Genomic DNA, 22,685 nt, shown 5'->3' with positions numbered 1-22,685 from the left:
GCTCTGCTACCAAAGGTTCCAGTGGTCTTGTCTGGGGGCCACTGCCACACTCGGTCGCCCTGCAGCACTAGCCTGGCTCCTTCATAGATTCACAAAATGCCTCATGGAAACTCAGTAACCAGCTGGTTCTGGAAGCCCCAAGACTCAAGGAAGCACAGGAGGGAAACTCTGCAGGGGACAGAAAAGACCCCCAGCCCCACTCTTGCAAACAACAGTGCTCCCCAGTTCTGCTTCTCGTTCCATACAGACAGGGGCTGTGCAGAGAGTAGAGTAAGCTAAATCCAGCTTGTTACCATCCGACAGACACTGCCCTGAGTGCACCTTGTCTGGGGGCCGTGTACTCAGCAGCCTGGTGGGACAGCCTTATTAGGAAGGATGTGAGGGACCCCATATCACTGAGGACTGACATAGTTACAGATGACAATGGCACTAACATGGCTGCTGGATTTATGGATTTCCAAGTTGTCTTAGCCACTGTCAGGATATATTTAGCTGCAGAAAACCAAACCTGGCTGGCTTCCTTCATGAGGACACAACTTTGATGGAGTAGGATATCTGGGGCAGAAAGCAGAAGCTGCCCTGACCTTGTTCTGTGATGTGGAACTTATACACTGTCTCTGTAGGCCGAGCTAGCGTAACCAAAATCGGGCCTGTCATTAAGCACAACCTTTCCACCTCAGTAGGTGAGCCAGGTGCTTGAACACATGCAGTGGTGACAGGGAAAACTGAGGTCCTATCTGGAGTGTACTGACACAGCGGACATAAGTTGTTGCTGGATTGTACTGTTCAAGGGCAGAACTTCTGAGAAATATGGAGGACAAGGGAACTCGGAACAGGAGGTCTGATTCATGTTAGGTAGTGCTGTAGATGGGACCTTACTGAATTCATAACAGGCTCAGCAATGGCAGGCTTCTCCTTCAACCAGTCAAGTTTCACGTGACCACATAGTGACTCCTTAGCATGTTTTTCCTTTCGCTCTTTAAACACTATTAGTCTCATATTCTGTGCCCATCATTAATGGTGCACAAATACGGCCCCAGCCCCAAACAGGTCTTCTCCCTTCGCCTAGTTTTAAAATTAATTTTCTGGAACTGAACTGATGGCCTTACACAGGATTCTACTCCTGCATGTACCGATGGCCACTGGGGTCTTCCTAGGCTTTACCTGCATCCCGTGAGTGCACTGCCATTGAGACCTTGGTCTATGGGAAAGTCTGACCGTGGTTACAATGTGAAGAGTAGATGCTCACACAATCCCTAGTTCTCCTCTCGGTGCCTCACAGCATGTCGTGTCATCTGGTGCCTCCTGAGGTCAGAAGTATGGCGACCTAGACCTAGCCGAGGTTTAATTTGAGTTCAGGTGCCACATCCTGAGACAATTGTGGCTCACAGAAGTCCCCGGGCTGCAGCCAGAGCTGAGATGGAGATAACCCAGTGAGACAGAGACAATGGCAGTATCCTGTGGCAGCCTGGCGTAAGACATATCAGCTCATCCGTGTCAAAAGATAAAACCCTCTGCTTGGCACACCCATCTCTTTTCTCTAACCTCCTACTCACTCACATCTCTCCAGGGAGGCCCTGCCTGGTGGCCATCTCCTCTGTACTAAGAGGCAAGCCCAGTGTGTGGTGGGTGAGCCTAGACTCATATTAGGACAGGGCTGGTGACCCCTTCAGAGCAGCAGCACCTTGGGAAGCCCTAGCTCCCTGTCTGTTGGAGGAGGCTGGTGTCACCCTCGTCTTTCAGATATTAATTCGGCACATCGGAAAATATAGACACAGTGCAGCTACTTCCTATATTTGATACAAGACCTAATTAATGCCACAGCTACCGCTGTGGGCACTTTATTTTATCCTCTTCTCCTCTTGTGAAATAGAACAGACCACCAGAGACTTGCTCAAACATCAACCAAGGCCCAAGAAAGGCAAGGCCACTTTGCAGTCAGTAACTAAAATGTCAAAAGAATAAAATTTGTATCTGAGACCACTCACATGTAAGACCTTTACTGAAGTCAGGTGCCACAGCAAACCTGAGCCTCAGAACCCCTCTGAGCAAGCTGAACATCCGTGCACCGTCTCATTAGGAGCACCCATGTGAATTTACCAAAAGCAGCCAGACAGAACCACTAGCTTGGGGTGGGGATATAGTTCTGTGGTGCAGGATTTGTCTAGCAAGTACAAGACTCTAGGTATTCCACAGTTCGGGAAATTTTGCATTTTCCCCCACGTTCTTGGGAATTCACATTTCCTACTTGGTCTAAGAGGACCTGAAAAAGTTAACAAAGAAAACTCAAGTTAACCTAGAGCTTTTTGAAGGTTTTTATAAAAAATAAAAAAAAAAACTTTACATATTTTAAGTATTTATTAGATACTACATATTATAAAAATACTCACATAAAAACAGTTCCCACAGAGCCTGCTTTGGTGCTAAATTGCCCAAGATAAAAGTAAAGGCTGCCCTGACTGTCACGCTGACTCGTGGTGTTGCTAAGCGCTCAGAGCCCCAAGCTTTACAGCATCTGGAACCTGAGCACAGTCCCTCTTGCTTGGACGACGTGACGGTACCTTCATGTCTCTGTTCGCCTCTGAACAAATGATGCAATCCCAGCAGGGAGTCGTGACCTAGAGCCGACCATGTGCTTGGCTAAAAATGAGACAAGAAGTCGTCCCAGGAATCTCGTGTGAAATCCCAGCCTAGTGTTTCTCTGCACTATAAATATCTTATATAAATTCTATAAATTTGAGAAGCCTAGCTGATTACTACAGCCTCAGATCTCTCTTCTCTTGAAAGAGTACTGCAAACATGAGCCTTAAATTTTATCTTGTGGAAAGAACCACCAGCCTTTAGCTACAGGAATGAGTTTGTGCCTTCCCTGCACAGGGACTAAGGTGATAAGATCCTTCTGCAGAATCAGAGACCAGCAAGGGGAAGGGCTTATTTTTTGAACATTGGTAATTTTAAGAGAGAGAGAGAGAGGGGGGGGGGGAGGAGAAGGAGAAGGAGAAGGAGAAGGAGAAGGAGAAGGAGAAGGAGAAGGAGAAGGAGAAGGAGAAGGAGAAGGAGAAGAAGAAGAAGAAGAAGAAGAAGAAGAAGAAGAAGAAGAAGAAGAAGAAGAAGAAGAAGAAGAAGAAGAAGAAGAAGAAGAAGAAGAAGAAGAAGAAGAAGAAGAAAAAGCCTCTGCGTCTGCTAGAAACCAGAAATCATTGTCCTGGGAAAATTGATTTGCGAATTCTTACTTGATGGTTCGGCTTTAAATTTCATTAGAAAATGGGAACGTCGCCAGCTAGTGAACGTTTTACCTGATTAGCTTCTGTCCTAGTTAGTTTCAGCTGTCAACTTGACACAGCCCAGAGTCATCTGAAGGGAGGCTCAGTTCAGAGATTGCCCAGATCAGATTGGCCTGTGGCCATGTCTGTGAGAGATTGTCCTAACTGGTGATTGATGTCGAAGGGCCTGGCCCATGCCTGGGCAGCCCCATCCAGAGGCAAATGGGTCTGAACTATAAGGAAAGCTGGCTGAGTGAATGTTCCTCCATTGTTCCTGTACTGAACTCTTGCCTGACTTCCCACAGTGATAGGCTGGGACCTGGAGTTAGTTATAAGTCAAGTAGCCCTTTCCCCACCAAGTTGCTTTTGGTCAGTGTTCTATTTTCAGCATCAGAAAACAGGCTCGCATCCCTTTTGCAGTGGCTGGGCTTGCCATCTTGCTTGCCCTCAAAGAGCACTCTTCCCTGTGTTAGCATTAGAACCCACAATTCACCTTGGGGTGTGGGGGTGGGGAGGCAGCTTGTTACACCCACAGCATGTGAATATCTGCTCTTTATAGACGCAGGCTAAGCATCTCTCATCCAAAAGTGGCATCTGAAATGCCTCAGACTCCAACATGAGGCCACAAATGGAACACTCCACTTTTGCTACTTCATTAAACTATTAACATATTAAAGTTATTGTTTTATTATATAAAAGAACCTTCAAGCTAAAGATTAGTCCTCTCTTGAAACTAAACTTTACATTTAGACTCAGTCTCCTCCCCAGGTAACCTCATTGTGCATATGCAAATAGTCCCCAGACTAAAGAAACTTAAAATTACACACATTTAAGGTAGGCCCTATGAGCAACTAAGAATGTGTTTTTTCCCACACTCCACACCTCTGGTGGCTCCTCCTGGTTTAGAACAGAGGTGAAAGCTTTTTGTCTTAGCTGAGGGTATCCCATACAGCTGGGAAGTGTTCAGCACCACTACCGAGCCTTAATTAGCCTCTCCACTCTAGAGGCAGGCATTAGGCTAAGTATAAAACTGCCTTGCTGGCTGAGACTCGCCCTTGTTCACATGTGCGCCTGTGCTGTGAGGTATCTTTTTTCCCAGCATGGCACCTCCCTCCTCTCTTATCCCTCCCCCCTCATCTATGTCTGGGTACTTGTCTCCCAGACATTCACCTCACCCTCTTAACCAGCCTGAGTGGAGTCAGAACAAACATAAGAATGAGGAGAATCCCTGGAGGGAAGCCAGCAGGGTATTTTGAGTGTGTTCAGCAGAGGGAATGGAGTAAACTCTCTCTCTCGTGGCCACGAGTGCCAAGTCTCCACACGTCTAGGAAAGAGAATACAGATGTTGACCTCATCTGGAGAGGTTAATAATTACATGTCTTCAGGTTCTCTAGACAACTACATGCAAATGACTACTTGTTTATCTTTCACCTTACCTCAAAGTAGTTTCCTTCTTGTAATTTCATACACAGACATGCTGTGCTCAGTCAAAGCGGTAGGTTCCTAACGGTTTTAGAGTCCTGGCATCTTGGATTCGTTTACATGAGCAGTGCATTCCTCGGCTTTTATCCCTGGGAGTGTTTCTGTTCACACCATCCCCACTTTCTCCACTGAGCCCTGGAAAGGAACCAGATCAGTGGCAGCAATATCATAAATACTTGAAAGGGGAAGTGACAGTATTTCCTTTTTCATGTAACTCTGGAATATAAATATGAGTTCTGATCATTGAGTCACGACAAAACAGTGTTTTATCAATAATTGTGTTAGCCTGCCACCACTACAGCAAAGTAGACTTGAGGCACAAACCTCTAAAGATAAAAAGAAAGGTTATTTTGATTCAGTTATGGAGGGTCTGGTCCAAGATCACACGGCCCTCCTTGGTGTGGGGGTGCTGCTGTTAATCGAGGCACTGAGAGGAAGAACTCAATTCCACAATGTCTCCTTGAAGAGATTGCCCACAGTGACTGACCACCCAAAGCTTCCATTCTCTAAATTTCACCAGTCTAAGGACCAAGTCCTGGACACATGGACCTTTGGAGACACTCAGTTCAAACTGTAACAATAAGACAGTTGACACTTTCTCTTTGCTTTTGGTTTCTAAGTATATTCCTCAATATAAGGAATAAAGTTGTTTAATGAGTGGAGGAGAGGTATAATGAGGATGGAGGAAGAGCTTGAAGAACAGAGAAAGGGAGGAAGATGGGGTCAGGAAGCCTTGAGCATCTCCGGTGGTGCACAGGACAGTACTGGCATGGCAGGCCTGGTGACCGCGGGGTCTGAGCATGTCTTCAGTGGTGCCCTCCCCTGAACTAGGCTAGATATGTTCTACTGAACAGCCAGAGCTCTTCGGGGCTTTTCAGACCTCAGAAAAGTCCCAGAAGAGAAAGTCTACCCTCTACAGAGTAAGAGACCTGATGGGGTACAGCTCTGTCCAAGTGGGGTCCATGAATTAGACAGTCATGTGGTTTGATGGGACTAGCCCCTGGCCTGGTTCTGTTAGATTCCTACGAGTAGCCTTTCATCACTGAGACTCTGGGCCGACCGTGGCCTGGGATGTGAAGGCAAAGGATCAGACAGTCCACCATGCTGCTTAGTTGTTCTGTAGTTTCAAGACTCTCTAGACGATGTTTACTGAGCCCATCTGGAGCAAGGGGACAAGCCAAGAGATCTGAGGCAGTGTCATTTGCATCTGAATCTGTCCTGGAAACCCATTTGACTCTGAGTACCAACCACTTGGAAGAAGGCAGTAAAATGTGCAACATTAGTTTTGGGTCTGTGTTCATTCTGAGGTTGGCCTTCTGAGGTTCTGCTCAATAGACCCTTGTTCCCTTGGTTTAAAGGAAATAGGGCACACACTGTTATTTCTTGGTTTGAGTTTCTCCCCAGCAGTCTCATCTGTCCAGCAGGCCAGAAGACGTTGTAATGGTGTCCTCAGTAGCAAGTTTTGCTTGGGTTGCCTGATTTTTAGTCCTTGTGACAGCCATCTGGGAGGGTGTGTATGGTATCGATTAATACATTCAATGAGTGTCAGAAATCACTCGTTGAGTGCAAACTCTTTGTAAGGTTTGCATGACACCCTGAGTGTTGAACCGTTCTAACTGTACTGCTAAGAACATCCGGTCAGAAGGGTTGACACATGCAGCAGGCAGCAAAGCCTAGGACATGTCTAGGACATGTGGGCTGAAAGTTCATGCTGCACCACAATTTCTGTCTGGTGTGGCAGATGTGACAAGTGGACACCAGGGGGAAATACCCAGGGCATTGGGGAAACTGAAGATCTGGAGATGACAGATGGGTGTGTCCACAAATTTGCTTTTTCCTCAACAGCTAAGCATTTTACCCAAAATGTCTAGCCAACTAAGTCCTTCACAAATGTTTAAGCCTAATAGAGAGATGTCTTAGCAAGGCATGATGTCAAGCAATCCATCTTAAGAAAATAAACATATGCACTGAGATATATATTGGAAGACAATTCTAATCTATAATAAGAACAAAAAGCAGGGGGGCAGGGGACAGCGTGGGAGAGTTCTTCATTCTTGATGCCTTGTAAGCTCTGAAGCAGCGAAGACGCATAATGACATGGTGAAGTGTCTCTGATGTAATGTGAAGCTGGACATCCCGGCTTGAGTGTGTGTGCAGTATGCTTACAATTCTGTCAGGGTTTCTATTTATAAATATCATATTCACAAGAATGTTGTCACAGCGAGTCTGTGAACTGTCGGTGATTAGCAGAGTTTATCTCCCCTTTGTTCCTTACTGTACTTTTCCAGTTTGATACGCGAATCACGTCATTTCTATATAAAGCTAACATGTATTTGTCTTTAGTCATTATCTTTATGCATATGTATGTATTTGGATATATGTGTGCATATTGCTACTGTACAGGTATGTTCATATGTTCATGTGCAAACGTGACTGTATATTTTGGTATCACAATTCTTGAGTTCAAGCAACCCTTGTTTTATTTAATAAGAGTTCTAAAGCCCAATAACAGTGATCCTGGCCACTTGGGAATGACAGAGAAGCCGTAAAGTACTTTCTGTAACTGAACAGGTAAGAGTAAATCGAATATTTTTAAGAGCAATGACTTACTTGAATACTTTTCACCACAATACTTCCTCAGAATTGTTTTGTTTTATTAAGCGCTGTTATTGTTTGTTATTATGAGCTGTTAATTCCGTACCATGTCTGTACCTGAATGTTTATCACAGGCCCACACTCACAGAACAACTCACGTAGCTTAGAGTGCTCTCTGTCCTTTGTCCCAGGCAGCTCTAGGGGCCACAAAAGTAAGGGAGCCTTGTTTTGATTCATCTTTGGGTCACTAACAGGTTTTTTTCCTAAGTAGCTTTCAGTTTAATTTGATATGACTTGGTGTTAAAATATAAAAATCAGTTTTGTCAAAATAGCAGAGTTTATGCATCTCAGATTAGGTAAATACACAGATAAGTAAAACAAAATCCATTCATCCACATAAGCTTGTCGGCTGAAGTAGAACCAGTGCAGGGCAGTCTCAGCCAGTGAGACCCTTTCAGAGTAAGCTGAAGTTAACATTCAAGCAGGACTGTGTATTCTTCGGGTGGAAGAGCCCCATGACCATGCCATTGAATCCTGTGCTTCTGCTTCAATTCTCAGAGACAAACTTAAAACTCCAGAAGGCTCAATTAAATTCAGTTCTTTTTTTACTAAAATTAGTTTAGCCCATCATATTCATCCTGAAACTTCAAGTCATGGGGCAGTCCCCTGTTCCTCTGTTTGTGGGTATTTGAAACATCTCAGCTCTAAAGTCTTGGAGCCTCTCTGACAAGAAGGATTCAAAGAGCTGAGGAACAGCTAGCTGGCTAGTGTAGGAAAAAAGGCCAACTAGAGCAGAGAGCCCTAGGTTCAAACCCTGGACCCAGGACTGGCTCTCCTCCAGAATGCTTCTGATGAGGCTGGGGTGACACCAGCTCCCTTGAGGCAGCTTTCCTCTGCCTGCTCCGGCATGACTGTTCTACCTTTGTCTCTCTCGGCCCTGCAGTCTCAGAATAACAGTCACTGCTCAGACCTCAGTGTAGGGTTCCCTGAGTGTCCCATGCATGCCCTCCCCAGAGCTCCTCTGGTCCTGATTGCATCCAGCCTCAAGATCTTTTGATCTAGGGGTGATTTAAACAGAGATGACGAATAAAGACAACTGAGTCCCCCAAAGCCTTTTCTTTCGGCTGCCATCACTGCTGCAGGTCCTGTGCAGTGCTAGGAAGAGTGGGCACCAGCCTGGGTGCCCCCAGGGACCAGGCCGTCTACTTAGGGACATCTTGCAGTGTAGACAGCTGGTGAGGGGGGACAGGGAGGCACAGAGCTTCGAGTGTCCTGTTTTCTATTTTTATAAGGTGAGCTGCTGGCAGGGTTTTAGCTGCCAAAGTCGGAAGACCTTTGAATTCAGTAACAGGATTCCTTAGGTTCCAGCCAGCAGCAGCAAGGTCTATTACAGGAAGCTGTGGTAAGAATCTATGCCAAGACTGAGAGGCCGAAAAGACCCCCACACTGTTCACCTGCTGGGGACCATGAAGACAGAAAGCCAGGCATCCCAGATTACAGCCTGGGGCCACGGAGAGAGGTGCCCCAACACCCTCTTCCTAAACACCTTCCTTCAGGTCTGAAGAGAAAGGGGCTTTTGTTTCTTCCTCTATATGGTGACTGTATAAGAGATGACAGCAAGTCTGGGAACAATGGAACATTTTACCCTCATCAGGGCCCTCACAGCAGTGTGTATAGTGGGCCAATACAGCAAAAAAAGCACCCCCATCCCTATCCCCCTCAAAAAGTTTTATTCTGTTGACGTAATCGTGTGGGTCTCTTTCACATCACTGTTTTGTTTTTAAAGCATTTGAATATTTGGTTTGTTTGTTTGTGATGCTTTCCCATTGCATCTTAACCAGTTGAGGTCTGCTTTCTAAGAATTGGGAGTACTGGTGAACAGGTATTTAGAGCCCTCCCCATCTCTCTACTAAGTTCCCTCCAGGCTTTCAGCTGGCGAAACTCACCCGTCCAGGTCTGTGGACAAAGACCACTGCGAGATTTTCAAAGAGGCAACCTAAGAACCAGTGTCAAACCGACACTGCGAATGCAGTGTCACGGATTCCCACTTCACAGATGGAGAAGCTGAGGCTCAGAAAGGTCGGGTAACTTGTGCAGGGAGTTGTGGCTCCCTCTGATTCTAGAATTGCTGCTTAGAACCAGCCCTAACTGTCATGCCAAAACTTCTTACCATTGCCAAAGTTGTATACATGGAGCATCAGGCTCTGTGAGTCCCACTTGTTGTCAAATAGTGCTTCAGGGCTCAGATGAGGAAGGTGAGGCTAAGGAAGCTACCTAGATGTCAGGATAGAATTCTGTCTCTCCAGCTCTCGAGCCCCTTCCAGGATTGCACAGAATCATGTGTGCCCTGGACAGTTGTCCCATGGAAAATAGCTGCCAGATTATGGCTCTCACCCTGCTGAAATATGAGTTGCGGGGGGCCCAGAACTTGCTCTTATTGAGAGAACCTTCTGTGTCCACCCTGAGTAAGAAATAAGAGCATTCAGTGTGCCTAAGCGTCCCAGGCTGCTCCCAGGAGCTCTTGGCCCAGGGTCTTGCACAGACCTAAGAAATATACAACCCTTACTTGATTCCTTAATGAGCCCCAGCACAGCTCAGAGGTCTGCTAAAGGGACATATGACAGTGTGGCACAAAATGCTTCACCTAGAACCCTCCTTTAAAAGATTCCGTGGAGGGAGCGTGGAGCTGCACACAGCATTAGCTTTGTGCCTTATATACTTGCCACAAAACGTCCCTTCTGTAGCTTCCAGCCTTTACCCAGATCAACACTGCTGGTGTGTGTAATGGTTTTTCCAGAGTTCTGTCTTGGAGCTTGTTTGGCTTGTGGGCAGCAAGCCCTGTGGAGTTTGGGGAAATAGCCAAAGAATGGTGTGTCAGTTAGAGTCTATAACGGGAGATGTGTACTTTTCTGTCTGTTCCCTGTCACAGGCTTTGGGGTTCAGGGTGGGAGGCAAGCTTTTTGCCCATCACGTACTGCCCCGTCCTGCCAGCCTGGCTTTTTGCAGGAATCTCAAAGCAGTGGAGATAAACCTGTGACAGAGTACGTGTTAGTTTGTACTGCCCAGACTATATATAGATCAGGGAGAGAGGTTGGCTGTGGAGCGTTTGAGGGAAAAAGAAAGAGTTTAAAGAAAAATGCAGTGGGCTGAAAGCAGACTTTGAAGCGTGGAGCCACGGCTGATCTGGGCAGGAAGAGTGGCGAGTAGACTTGGGGAGACATGAGACACATACTTCACCGCCACATAACTTTCCTGGAGGAGACACTGTTTGCTGTAACCACATAAATGTTTCAAAGCTTAGGAAAGGAAGAGCATTAGAAGACCAATCTGAGGAGTGGAAAGCTTCACTGACTTAGGAGGCCCTGTACACTGCAAACCAGAATATCAAATGCATTTATACTTTCCAAATGTCTGTTTCTTTTATGTTAAGGCATTTTAGAAAGAATGTTCTTGCCTAGAGACCACAGACATATTTTCTTGATCTGAATTAAGTGTTAGTTCCTAGACGGAGTCAGTCATGTGAGCCGTGTGTAGGCATCTGCTGTGCTGGTCAAGGCAAACTTTCACTGAGGCATAAATTCCAGAAGAGGGAGGAGTATTTTTCTTTAAAAGTGAAAGAGGGTTTGAAAGCAAACCCTAAGATTTTTCTGAGTCAGGGAGTGGCAGGAGTAGAGAGGCCCTTTGGATTCCCCTAGCTTCTCTTGTGTAGAGAAGGGCCCTTCCTGAAACCCCTGAAGCATCTCTACCCCAACTTTTGAGTTCAAAGACCAGAGAAGTATGACCTTCGTCTCCCCAGCCTCGTGCTACCTTGCGCTGAGCAGTAGTGGTCCTTTCTACAAGAGGATGTACACATAGGTCCTATGCCCAGTGCCATAGCACCCTCCATAGTGCTGGCTTGACTCCCTTCCATGCAGCCATCCTTCCAAGCATCTGAACTGGGGAAAGGAGCAGAGACCTGTGCCCCTGGAGGTAGTTTATCAGGACATCAACAGGCAGCTGATGGCAGACTCAGCTGCCACTGATGGCAGACTCAGCTGCCACTGATGGCAGCAGTTGGGGACAAAGATTAATGGAAAGTTGGTCAGAACCCAGAGAACACTCCAGTCTGAGCAGCCTGCTAGGGTTTCCCCACCCAGGGAGTTTTGCAGCCAGTCATGCTGCGTGTCATTGCTGGTGTCACCATTGTCATCAGTCAGCCCCAGGTCCCCCTACAGACAAGTGGGAGAAGAGAGCCCAGAGGCAGTTACATCAGTGCTAGCAAGGGCATGAGCAGGCTGTTGAAGTGATTGATTCCTACCTCAGGGGTGAGTAAGATGGCAGGCAGGCAGGCAGGCAGGCAGCAGGCAGGCAGCAGGCAGGCGGGCAGGCAGGCAGACAGCAGGCAGCAGGCAGGCAGCAGGCAGGCGGGCAGGCAAAGGCAGCCTTGATTGAAGCAGGACTGCATGCAACTCTTGCTGAGCCGTGAGCCCAGCCTCCCAGGGAAGGTAGGAACACGAGGAACAGCCTGCCAGGCAGGAGGCAGTCACAGTTAAGAGTGCCACCATGTCCCTCTGTCTGCCTTTTCCATGCTGCTGAGGTGAGGTCCTTGGTAGAGCTTTGTCGGTGGTGGTGGTGATAGGGTTTGTATAGTTGTTGTTTTTGTTCATTTAAATACATCTCCTAAAGACTGCATCCCCATCAACTGGAAAAGGTAGAATGTTTTTTAGCCTCCCAGGATTTCTATTCCCTTTCCCTAGGCCTGGAATAGGACCTGGAAACTATGGCTTGTTTTCAGTCTTGTAGAAGAAGGCCAAACAATTTCATGACTGAATTCTTCCATGCCCCCTTTCATCAGTCTAAACATTAGCATATCCCTAATTCATTTATCTCAGCTTCCTCCTGTCCCTCAGGAGCTGTGAAGGGTGTAGAGCTAGGAGGAGCTGTAGACCCTGTGTAGAGATAGAGAGGAAAGAGTTACCACAATTTAGGGTAGAAGGAGGGTCAACTCAGACGTTTGCTGAGTTTGTTAAGTCTAAACGTCCAACCTGGAACCACCTGTAGTGTTTTAGTGAGTTCTGTTACTCCCTAAGCTAGACTGGTGGCTTGGCTGTGTTCTGTCTGTGCCTATGAGGTTCCCTGATTCCTCCAAAGAGAGGAAAGGGAATCCCATAGCCCTTGGCCTACGTCTGTGGAGCCAGAATGCCCACTTGTCCATGTGTTGAGACACTCATGTCTTTACTTTTGTTTTATCTTGTTTTTCTTTCATGTAAATGCAAAGTTGCTTCATATGTACTTGTCCCGTTTATATGTTGCAGGATGTCAAAGTCTTTAGTGAAGATGGGACAAGCAAAGTGGTGGAGATTCTAACCGACATGACTGCCAGGGACCTGTGCCAGCTGCTGGTTTACAAAAGTCACTGTGTGGATGACAACAGCTGGACTCTGGTGGAGCACCACCCACAACTGGGACTAGGTAGGGGACTGGTTTTCTAGCTTGGGAACATCACCCGGGACTTCAGTATGTGACCAGATGGGTATGCCACAGCCAAGACTGAATGTGTCCTTGTCTCCTGCCACAGTGGCTGGTGGCCAATAGTTCTTCTTCACTCCCTCTGGCCCCTTCCTTTTTCCTAAATTTCACTTTTCTTCCTTCCAAGTCCTCTCCCTCTGATACTCTGAGAATTTTCCGAGTTCTTAGAGCAGGAACTTCCCAGAGGCTTAGCCTGGGTCGTAGGTCTTCTATGACTTGGTTCTTCTCAGATGTCTAGACCCCTGAGGGGACTTGCTGCCCACACGTGTGTTAGAACCTATCGTCCACTGGATTACAGCTGCCCAAATCAGAGAGCAGCTCACTGTGACAAAGGAAGGAGGCATGAGTGCTTTGCAGTAGGGACAGGGAGTCAGGATAACATTACAGAGGCGTCTCACAGGCGTATAATGCCTACATAGCATCTTTGTGAGGAGGAGCCTGTACTGTGTGTGCACAGGCACATACATGTCTGTATCTTGTCTGTGGAACGAGAGTGTATTTTAGAACTCAGTTGGTTCATCTCAGGTAAAGAAGCTTTCAGACTTTTGCTTAAAATCTTATTTGCATGAAGTCTGAAGCCTGCAAAATCGTGAGCAGGTATTTAAAAACAGAATTTTCACTCAATTAAGCTATAATTTCCCCATGCCTTCCATGTCTTAAAAGAGAGATACCAAATTTCACAGTTTTAATTTCTTCTTATAACCCTTTTGAAAGATTAGTAAAGTGGAGTGTGGCCTCTTGTCTTAGAATATTCACTGAAACGGTTGCACTCTTCCAGAATATAGTGTAGTTTTTAAGCACAGATAATGCGATGTGAGCTTGAGTCACGATTTCCCGCCTCTCTTTGGACTTGCAGATTCCTGTAATGTTTGCTGCAAGCACACAGAACTCTAGTGCGTTGTCTCAGCTACTCTCCCCATTACTACAACAGAAAGGCTTATGGAGCGGGGCTTTGGGGTGGGAGAGGATTGAGTCCAGGATAGAGCAGACCTTGGAGCAGAGTTGCAGTTCATCTGTAGAGGAGAGGCAGAGGCGGCTGCCACTGCCTTGCTTAGTCCTCTGAGCTCTGACCCTCGTCTGTGGAGTGGCGCTGCCCACATTCATTGGGAGCTCTCCACATAGGCTGTGGGTCTCCTCCTTCTGGCCCAAACCCCTCTGGAAAGCCCTTCACACATTGTGCCCTAAGGCGTGTTTCTTAAATGACTCTAAGTACAGTCATACGACATGAGCCATCACACTCCTCTCTCCCATCTACTACCTATCCTCCCTTCTGTCATAGTCCTTCACTGTTCCATAATGACCGACAATGGGGGTCAATTGTTCCCATAGAGATGACCGACTCCTGTCAGACTGCAAGTAGACGGTATGGTGCTCTACGGCAGGCATTAGCAATCTCTGTTGATACACACATCACTTAAAAACTAAGCAGTAGTGAGAAGCCAGAAGAAACAGAGGGGGTGAGGACTGTGGGGAAGACTGCAGGGATGAGTCTGTCTAGTCGAACTATACTGTCCCAGGTACTTGTGTTCAGTCTGTGGGTAGAATGGCGTGCACTGAGAAAATCCACACAGATCCGCACAGGGTTCTTAATGCACAGGGACGGCCTGGAAACTGCACTCAGTTGAAGAGTTTCTGGTCAGAGCCGTCATGTGGAGTCACCACACAGTGCATAAACTAGTGCTAAAGCTCTGGGAAGAACTAGAGCACCTTACTGTAAGGAAGTCGAAGAGAGGACACGGTATATACAGCCTCCCAATGGCGATATTTCTGTGTCCCTTTCTTTGTTCTTTTCTCAGTCACTTTAGAAGTACACTAGTGTACTTTAAAATGAATAGTATATTATTTGAAAATCAAATTAAAATGGGGAAAATGTAAAAGAAAGAATAAATGAAATTATTTTAAAAGAAACAGAAACATTTGAGTTAAAATTTGGGTCTCATTTCACAAAAAGAAATTAATGGGCCTCACAAGGCCAGAATCTAGAAGAACTGGATGTGTGCTCAGACATTGTTTCCCTTGGGTGCTCTTTCCACACCAGTTCCTCTCTTGTTACAGACAGTAAAACACACTTGCCGCTTGGGCTAGATCTTGGAAAGCAACCCCAACACAAGCTCCATTTCTGCCCTCCAATTCTCTTGCTTCCCTCCATGTGAGGGGGGCGGGGTTGTGTGTGCAAGTGTGCACGTTCGTGTATGGTGGTGCTGGGTGTTGATTCAACCTGTCATTTAATTAAAACAAAACACAAAAAAAGTACATAGCTAATTAGCTCTTTTAAAGGAAATCCTGTTTCTGCCACAGTTACACAGCAGTCTCTTGTCAGGGTCCTGTGAGTGGAGAGACATGGCGCTCTGGCGCTGTGGTTCCTCTCAGAAAGCCCTCCTCAGAGTCAGCTGCCCTGCTGCTGAGGGCTGAACCACAGACTTGTTGAACCTAGGCTGTTGCTCTAGGGTGAGTTTCTGGGTCTTGGCCTGAAGCGTGGGGCCTCACCTATGGGGGCTCAGCATGGAACCACCCTGCCTCACATTCCTGGGAATCACTGTCTCCAGGGAAATAACTCTCTTAGGCAAGTCTATATTGAGCCTTATTAGGGAGGACACGCAGGGAAACAGTGGAACAATGTACAAGTCTTTCAGACAAATTCTAAAACAGATTATGACCCAAAACTGTGACAAATGGGAGCATAAAGATAGCATTCTGATAGTTTTAGTTCATAGGTGACCTCAAATTAAGGTCTTCAAAACAATTCCTATGCTGATTTTAGCAGCTGGTCTACTGGAAACTTCACCAGAAGTTAATTCTTTAAGTAGACAGAGTTGCAGAGATGCTCTGTGTGAGCCAGTGCCCTTTCTGCTAGAAGAGTCTATGGTCATGGAGTGGACTGATGGAGAAGCGGTAACAGCCTCCTGAAAGTGGGAATAGTCAGTAATAAATCCACGCCTAGAGATATTCCACCAATGCAGCCTGAGGCCACCAGCTATGGAGTCTTGAACAAGGGCTCAGCAGGGTTTCTCCACTGTTTCCCAGCTTCCTGGGGAAGGAAACTGGAGTCAAAGCTGCAGCTGGTTTGCAGGAGGAGCCCTCAGTGAGGCCCCTCTGGGGTCAACTGACTAGCAGGGGAGGGAGGAGGGACGCATGATCCTTTAGGGCCGCATGGGCTAGCTTAGCAGTCACTGGTTACCTGAAACCACAGTGGGGCCCAGTTTCCCCTGCCTCTTTCCCCAGGCACCAAGCCCTCCCCTCTGTGTACGTGCAGTATGTGTGCAGCTCCCCCGGCCTCTCCCAGGCAGCTGCTGTTAGGGAGCAGAGCTGTACAGACCACAGCGTTGGTCTTGGCTAGGAAGCTCCCCACAGGGTCCCTGTGCCTCCGCAGATTCTTTGGAAAGCACACTTTTTGATTTAGAGCTAGCCACTGCATTCTTACTGGGGTGGCTGCTACCTCTCTGCTTTACTGTTTTTGAAATGGTGAAAATATTTTATTCTATAAAGCAACCACCTACAGGTTATTGGGTCGTTGAGTTCTGTTCTAAGTTTGTTTATAATATTTTCTCTGAGTAAAGCCCCTGATGGAATTCGCTGATGTGTTTTTGGACGAGAAAGTCTGTTTAAAATGAATGAACTTAAGCCTGGCTGTTTTCTTAAACCATGCATCAGTTTTTAGTCAATGTATGTGGTTGTTCGCATGCGTCTTGAGGAAATATAACCCTTGTATAAACACAAGCGTTCATGTGTTCCAGGGAGAATTCTCCCAGATAGAAATAAATGGAAACTATTCTAGGTTTGCCTCAAGCCTGGCTTTTCATGCCCTGTGACAGTTGTAGCTGCCAACGGGGACAGATTCTGCTTTTAAATATGTTTCTGCCAAGATGTCCTCTTCTTGCAGTATCAAAATGGAGGCTAAAGCTACTTCTGCCCAACTGCTCTTGGTAATGGGAGCAGTGCCCCATAGCCACAGTTCTCCTTTGTGAACAGAAATTCTTTCTCCCAATTCTGAGACCCTTTAAAGTGTCTTTTCCTAACCGTCTCCCTTCCTTCGAAGGTGAGATTTTTCTAGAGATTCAGCCATGGCTGCATGAGAGGCAGACAGTGGGGACTCAGGATAGAGCGCCTATGTTCACTTAAACTGTGAATGCCTGGCTGGCATCAGGTCACATGTGTAGCCTGGGGTGGACTTGTCAATAGTTTATCCTGTTGTTTGATGTGGTTAGTTCTGTGTCACTACCACCTCCACTATGGCTTTTCAGGAGCTTTGTGGGAGGACCTCTGATCTCCATTCCACAGAGAAAAGCACAGCTCGTCCAAACATGGTATTCGTGTCAGCAGGGAGCAGGCTGGACCCTTCCTTCATGCTCTCTTTACTGTAAAAGCAGAGGTTCAGAGAAGGGACTAAGCAGCCATTCTAGATCATAACGTAGGGTGTTCTGAGAGGAGTGAGTCATCTACCTAGTGAAGGCAAGAGGCAAACAGTCCAGCTGGAGCCTTCATCCCATGGCATGACCAGTGCTAACTAGCTAGGTATGAATGAGGAGTACATCCCACTGCTTGGTATCCACTGGTCTCCCAGTCTTACCACCTGTATGCCCTGTGGTCCTACCTGCCCTGCCTCCTGCTGTCTATGCCTATGTTCCTTTGCCTATAGTTTTGTAATATAAGAGTAGAAATCATTTGTGACTCTCTCATTAATGTTGTGTCAAGAAATCCCTGTAGGTACTAACCCAAACTTTGTGTTTTAGTGAATTTTCAGACCTCTTTTAGATACCTGTCAGAGAATTAGAGAGTTAAATTTAGTGTTCCTGACAGACTCCTCATCTCAGGACTTAAAAACAGCTTTTGACCTTGTGAGATTGCACTGAAGTCTCGTCACATCTTACATGTGATGCTTCTCCCTACAGAGAGGTGCCTGGAGGACCATGAGATCGTGGTCCAAGTGGAGAGCACCATGCCAAGTGAGAGTAAATTCTTATTCAGAAAGAACTATGCCAAGTACGAGTTCTTTAAGAACCCTGTGGTAAGTTTCCTGAAATATTGGAATTTATACTTGGGTTGAATAAAACCTGATTATCAGATGATGAGCTGAGACTTACTGGGTACGTGGGTTTAGGAAGTGGGACACTATTTAATTAAACAGAATGAGGACTGTCATCTGCAATACAAGTGGGTCATGATCATACGTGGAGAAGTTTTACTATTGTCAGACATGCGTCCCTAATACCCTTGCTTCTCCCTGTCTCTCAGAACTTCTTTCCGGATCAGATGGTCACCTGGTGCCAGCAGTCCAACGGTGGCCAGGCCCAGCTTCTGCAGGTATTAAGCAAAATTCTTATTGCATTCATTCTTGCCGGAAGTTTGAAATAAGGAGCAGACTCCTGAAATCCTCCATCTTCTAAGGAAAGTAGCAACCTTATATCTACACTATAGTGGGAGCCATTTGCTTCTTTCTATGTCAACACCTACACAGAATTCTACACAATATCAGTTGGGATTTTAAGAAGTTTTAAGGAAGAAAATTTTGCCTAACCTTCCCCAAATATTTTAATGATTCCGAAAATGTCACCTATATGTAGTAATAAGATACGTGCTTTAATTGTTTTATGTGCATACCGCCTAATTGTAAAAGTGTATTCCTTCGCAGAATTTCCTGAACTCCAGCAGCTGCCCTGAGATCCAGGGGTTCTTGCAGGTGAAGGAGGTGGGACGCAAGTCTTGGAAGAAGCTGTATGTGTGCCTGCGCAGATCTGGCCTTTATTACTCCACCAAGGGGACTTCAAAGGTAAGTTTTAGAACTCCCCACCGCTCCCTGTACTAGGTGTTCTTGCTGTGGACTTGGGCTTAATTTTAAAAAAATCCTGAACCTCTTTTATGCTAGTGTTAACTAATTAATAAGCAATTTATATAAAACGGTACATGCAGGGACCCAGTGTATTGGTCTGTCAGAAATTGGATGGCATCACACACAGCAGCTCCCGTCCTCTAGGATGGTCGGCCCTGGATTCGATGGTCAACCCGCCTGTGGGTTGAACGCAGACCTTCCTGACTGACTCGGTCCACGCAAGGGTGCATTTAGTTTCCAGAATTTAGAATCTAGATCCAACCTGGCCATAGGATACGTGCTGGGTTGTTGTCCTGTATTCATAAAGCAAACTATGGTTTTCACTCTACTGGAGCAAATTTTAAGAATTGCATAGTTCGTGTGAGACAACCCGAGTCTGTTCTAGCAGAGCTGGTGTCTGAGCTCGTGCTGTTCAGATTCCACATCTTCTTTCAGTTCTGTGTGTGTGACCAGGGGAAAGGTGAGCTTTTAGCACTATAGATTTTTTTTCCAGAAACTGTGACCAGTTAACTTGACTGCTGTTTTGCAGGAACCCAGACACCTGCAGCTGCTGGCTGACCTCGAAGAAAGCAGCATCTTCTACCTGATTGCCGGAAAGAAGCAGTACAACGCACCCAATGAACACGGGATGTGCATCAAGGTACTCCATGGATGCAGTCCATGGGCTGGGGCTGGGAGCCGTGCAAAGGAGTTTTTCTCCTGGCCGGTATTTATTTGGTTGTGGATCCTTCTGCTCTAAACAGAAACTTTTTCTTTCCCTTTACACTGTCCTCATTGTGTGCTTAGGATGTGATGTTTTTCTTTTGTAATAGCCCGGGAGCTTGGGGAAGGTAGACACATGCTCTGTGGATCACTGAGGGGACTCAGTGACGTAAGGCCAGGTAGCCATTAGCCTCCTGCAGTGGCTCCAGTCACTGAGTGTGCCACTGTTTGTGTGGGCGTCCAGTCATGATTGACCATGGTACTGCCTACCTGCTCTGTGTGTATGAGAACACTGGCACATGGATACAGATGTGTGCCTGTACAGAACACACAGCTGTGAATATACACTTAGGTGCAGACATGCAGGCTTACACGTACATGCACACATACCACAGCCAAGACCATGTTCTTTCCCTCTTGGTGAGATTGTAGCAGTGTTGGTTATCACAGTGGTGACTACTGTCTCCTGAACTCTATCATGACCTGTTGTAAGTGTTTTATGGTCACTGTCTTATTTAATCTTTGTGGATACTCGGGAGGTGGGAGACTTTGAGTAGATGACCAGTGACTAGTTGTACTTGGATCTCCCTGTGCTGTAAGGTTTCTAAGCTCTGAGGACAGCCTTCTCTAACACTGGGTGTATGAGTTCTCACTGTTTCACTCACTGGTCGGCTCTTCGTTTCTCCTGTAGCCAAACAAAGCGAAGATCGAGATGAAGGAGCTGCGTCTGCTCTGTGCCGAAGATGAGCAGATCCGTACTTGCTGGATGACAGCCTTCAGACTGCTCAAGGTACATGGCTTAAGGCTATATATCCCTGCCCAAAATGCTATGGCGTTTCTACCAAATGTGATTTATCAACTGGAGTTGTCTATCCTTCTACTACGTAAGGTCTCAGACCATTAGAAAGGGTAGAGCCAGGTTCTCCAACTTGAGCACTGTAAGTGTTGATGGAAACTGATGCTCTTTTGGCTAAAGACAGAGCTCTATGCATTGTAGCTCTCTCTACGAGATGCCCCCAATCAGTGGAGACAGCCAAAAATGCCTGTAGATGTTTCCAAATGTCCTCTGAGCATCAAGGGGTAAGGAATTTCCCCTGCAGTAGACAACTCTAAGTTCTAAGCCTGTTCAAAGTCTGTCATCAAAGTGACAGGATGTAAGCCGAGCATGAAAGGAATACTTTTATGTGTTAAAATACTGAGATTTCTAGGTGTGGTACACATCCCTAAGATCCCAGCAGTTAGAGGTGGAGGGAGGTAGGAAGATTGTTGAGTTTGAGGCCAGCTTAGACTTTAGACAGAAATCCTTTCATTTAAAAAAAAAATGCAAAAATACATAAAAAGTTGATCGATGTTCTAGAAAAACTATTAGTTAAAAAATAAGTGTATAATGATGTGTATGTAGGAGAAAGGCATTGCTGTGCTCACTGGTGCAGGTTTACTTAGTGGGCAATGCAGGACGTACGGTCAGATTTTGTTCTTCATCATTTCTTGGACACAGGACTATACTAGAGGGTTAGAAAGTTGTAACAGTTACCTACTTCTCCTATTCTCCCTCCTTTTCTGAAAGTTTCTTAAACTGATGTAAAAATTCCCCCCACAAAATGTCTTGCTGAGTCAGCACAAGAGCCTGCCATTGTGGTTGCTTTGGTTTTAAATTACCCCACCCTGAAAAGGCAATTAGGTTCATGTTCTGCAAGACAGCAGACCACCAAGAGGCACGGGAGCCTCCTCTGCAAAAGCACTTTGACAGTAGGACCAGCATGCTGGAAACAAAGAAATTCACTGCAGTGCTCTGAAGCAGCTCAATGTGGGGCTCAAAGTCCTTTCTGCAGTGAGAAGGTTATGCAGAACAAAAGACTGCACTGGGTGTAAAGAGGTCAGAGAAGCCTTGCCGAGCCTAGACCCGACTGCCAGGGAGAGCAGCAGACTAAGAACCGCAGAGTGACTTGGGTGGCTTAGTGTCCTCAGCCTCTCCTCAAGAGATCTCCTCTAGGGTGCATGTACTCCCTCCAGGTTCCACACAGGCAGTCTCAGTTACTGAAAGCAGGCTCCAGTCCCTGGTAGAAATGAAGGGTAAGACCAGGAGGATGAATTTGACCTCAAGCTAATTGTGTTCAGAGGGAAAGGACAGCTTTGCAACCCTTAATTCTGAGGTGGTGGCTACCTTACCTAATGATGTTAAAATAGCTTTTGCTTTATAATTGTATGAGACCAGTTAATTGTTAATCAGTTAATTGTCTAACTTCGTAAGTCGGTTGTTCAAACCTTAGGCAGCTAGGGTTTTTCCCCTTCCCCAAATGTATTTCTTTGTTGTATCTAAAATGTAAGCATTGTGGGTTTAGACCCTTCCTTGTATTTTTTTTCCCCTAAAGAAGCCAAAGCCAATTCAAAGATTTTTATAGTAGAATTTTTCCCTGTTTCAGGGTAGAATCTGTAACAGCCCAATATAACAAGCAAATAAAAGGCCTGATTTTCTTTTAGATGTGGCATATTAGAGTATTGTGAGGCATCTCTAGTCTCAGTGGGTTGCAACAGCAACTTATTCCTTACCCTTGGCCTGCTAGAACTTGGCAAGGAAAGCGGCCACAGCTTGGGTTTCCATGACCTGAAGAAGGGATAACTCACATCTTCAGTTATGTTCAAGATTATGACTTTGCCACTTCTGAACCAAGGACATGAGCCATCCAACCCCAGGGCCCATGGAAGGGTTGAGTCTAGTTTTACTTAATAGATTGCTTTTGTTCAACATCTATGCTAAATGGGTTTGCCTCCCATGTGATTTTAGCCTCCCCCTGCTGAAAAGCATTTCTCTCAGTTTGTCTTGCATTCCTGGAATTAAGGTACATTCTCTGAAGCATTCTTTGTCCATGACTCTAAACCTTTTTTTTTACCCTTGCATAGAGCAGTAAACTTGCCTACCACCTCACTTAAGAACCTATGTGTCTTACTGAGTTAGTAGAGAAAGATCTGTCCTTTTATTTGACGTTTTGGGACCTCCAGGATTAATGGCCAGAATGGAAACTAGGTAATAAATGAAATCTGTCAGTGCACAATAGATTCACAAAGCAAATGGGTTCCTTTCATTAGATCTTCAAACTCAACCCCATTTGTAATGTTAAACTCCTGTGAACTTTATTGATGTGCTTATGGTTCTTTATTATGTTAATTTATTAATTAGTTTCTTTAGGGGAATGTGTGTGGGCATGTGTATGGAGGTCAGAGGACAACTTGGGGTAGTCTTTTCCCTCACCATGTGGGTTCTGGGGACCAAATCCAGCCTTGGTGACAAGCACCTTTACTCACCGAGA

At 46.0% G+C, this 22,685-nt stretch overlaps 1 protein-coding gene across 15 annotated transcripts in view; it reads left to right on the top strand.

The window, feature by feature from the left end:
• Grb10 (growth factor receptor bound protein 10) overlaps nucleotides 1–22,685 on the top strand; it is a 107,706-nt gene that overhangs the window by 74,509 nt on the left and 10,512 nt on the right. For 8 of the 15 annotated variants that reach the window (NM_001401403.1, NM_001401404.1, XM_087584117.1 and 5 more), the window contains 7 exon segments: nucleotides 9,255–9,419; nucleotides 12,635–12,791; nucleotides 17,738–17,853; nucleotides 18,081–18,149; nucleotides 18,478–18,615; nucleotides 19,205–19,315; nucleotides 20,069–20,167. In NM_001401403.1, the coding sequence (NP_001388332.1) occupies nucleotides 9,255–9,419; nucleotides 12,635–12,791; nucleotides 17,738–17,853; nucleotides 18,081–18,149; nucleotides 18,478–18,615; nucleotides 19,205–19,315; nucleotides 20,069–20,167 (855 nt within the window). 15 annotated transcript variants of the gene reach the window in all.

Source organism: Rattus norvegicus, chromosome 14, assembly GCF_021556685.1.
Source record: "Rattus norvegicus strain SHRSP/BbbUtx chromosome 14, alternate assembly SHRSP_T2T, whole genome shotgun sequence".
Taxonomy (NCBI): Eukaryota; Metazoa; Chordata; class Mammalia; order Rodentia; family Muridae; genus Rattus; species Rattus norvegicus.
The sequence above is the reverse complement of the archived record's forward strand: the minus strand, read 5'-3'. Positions and strand labels throughout refer to the sequence as shown.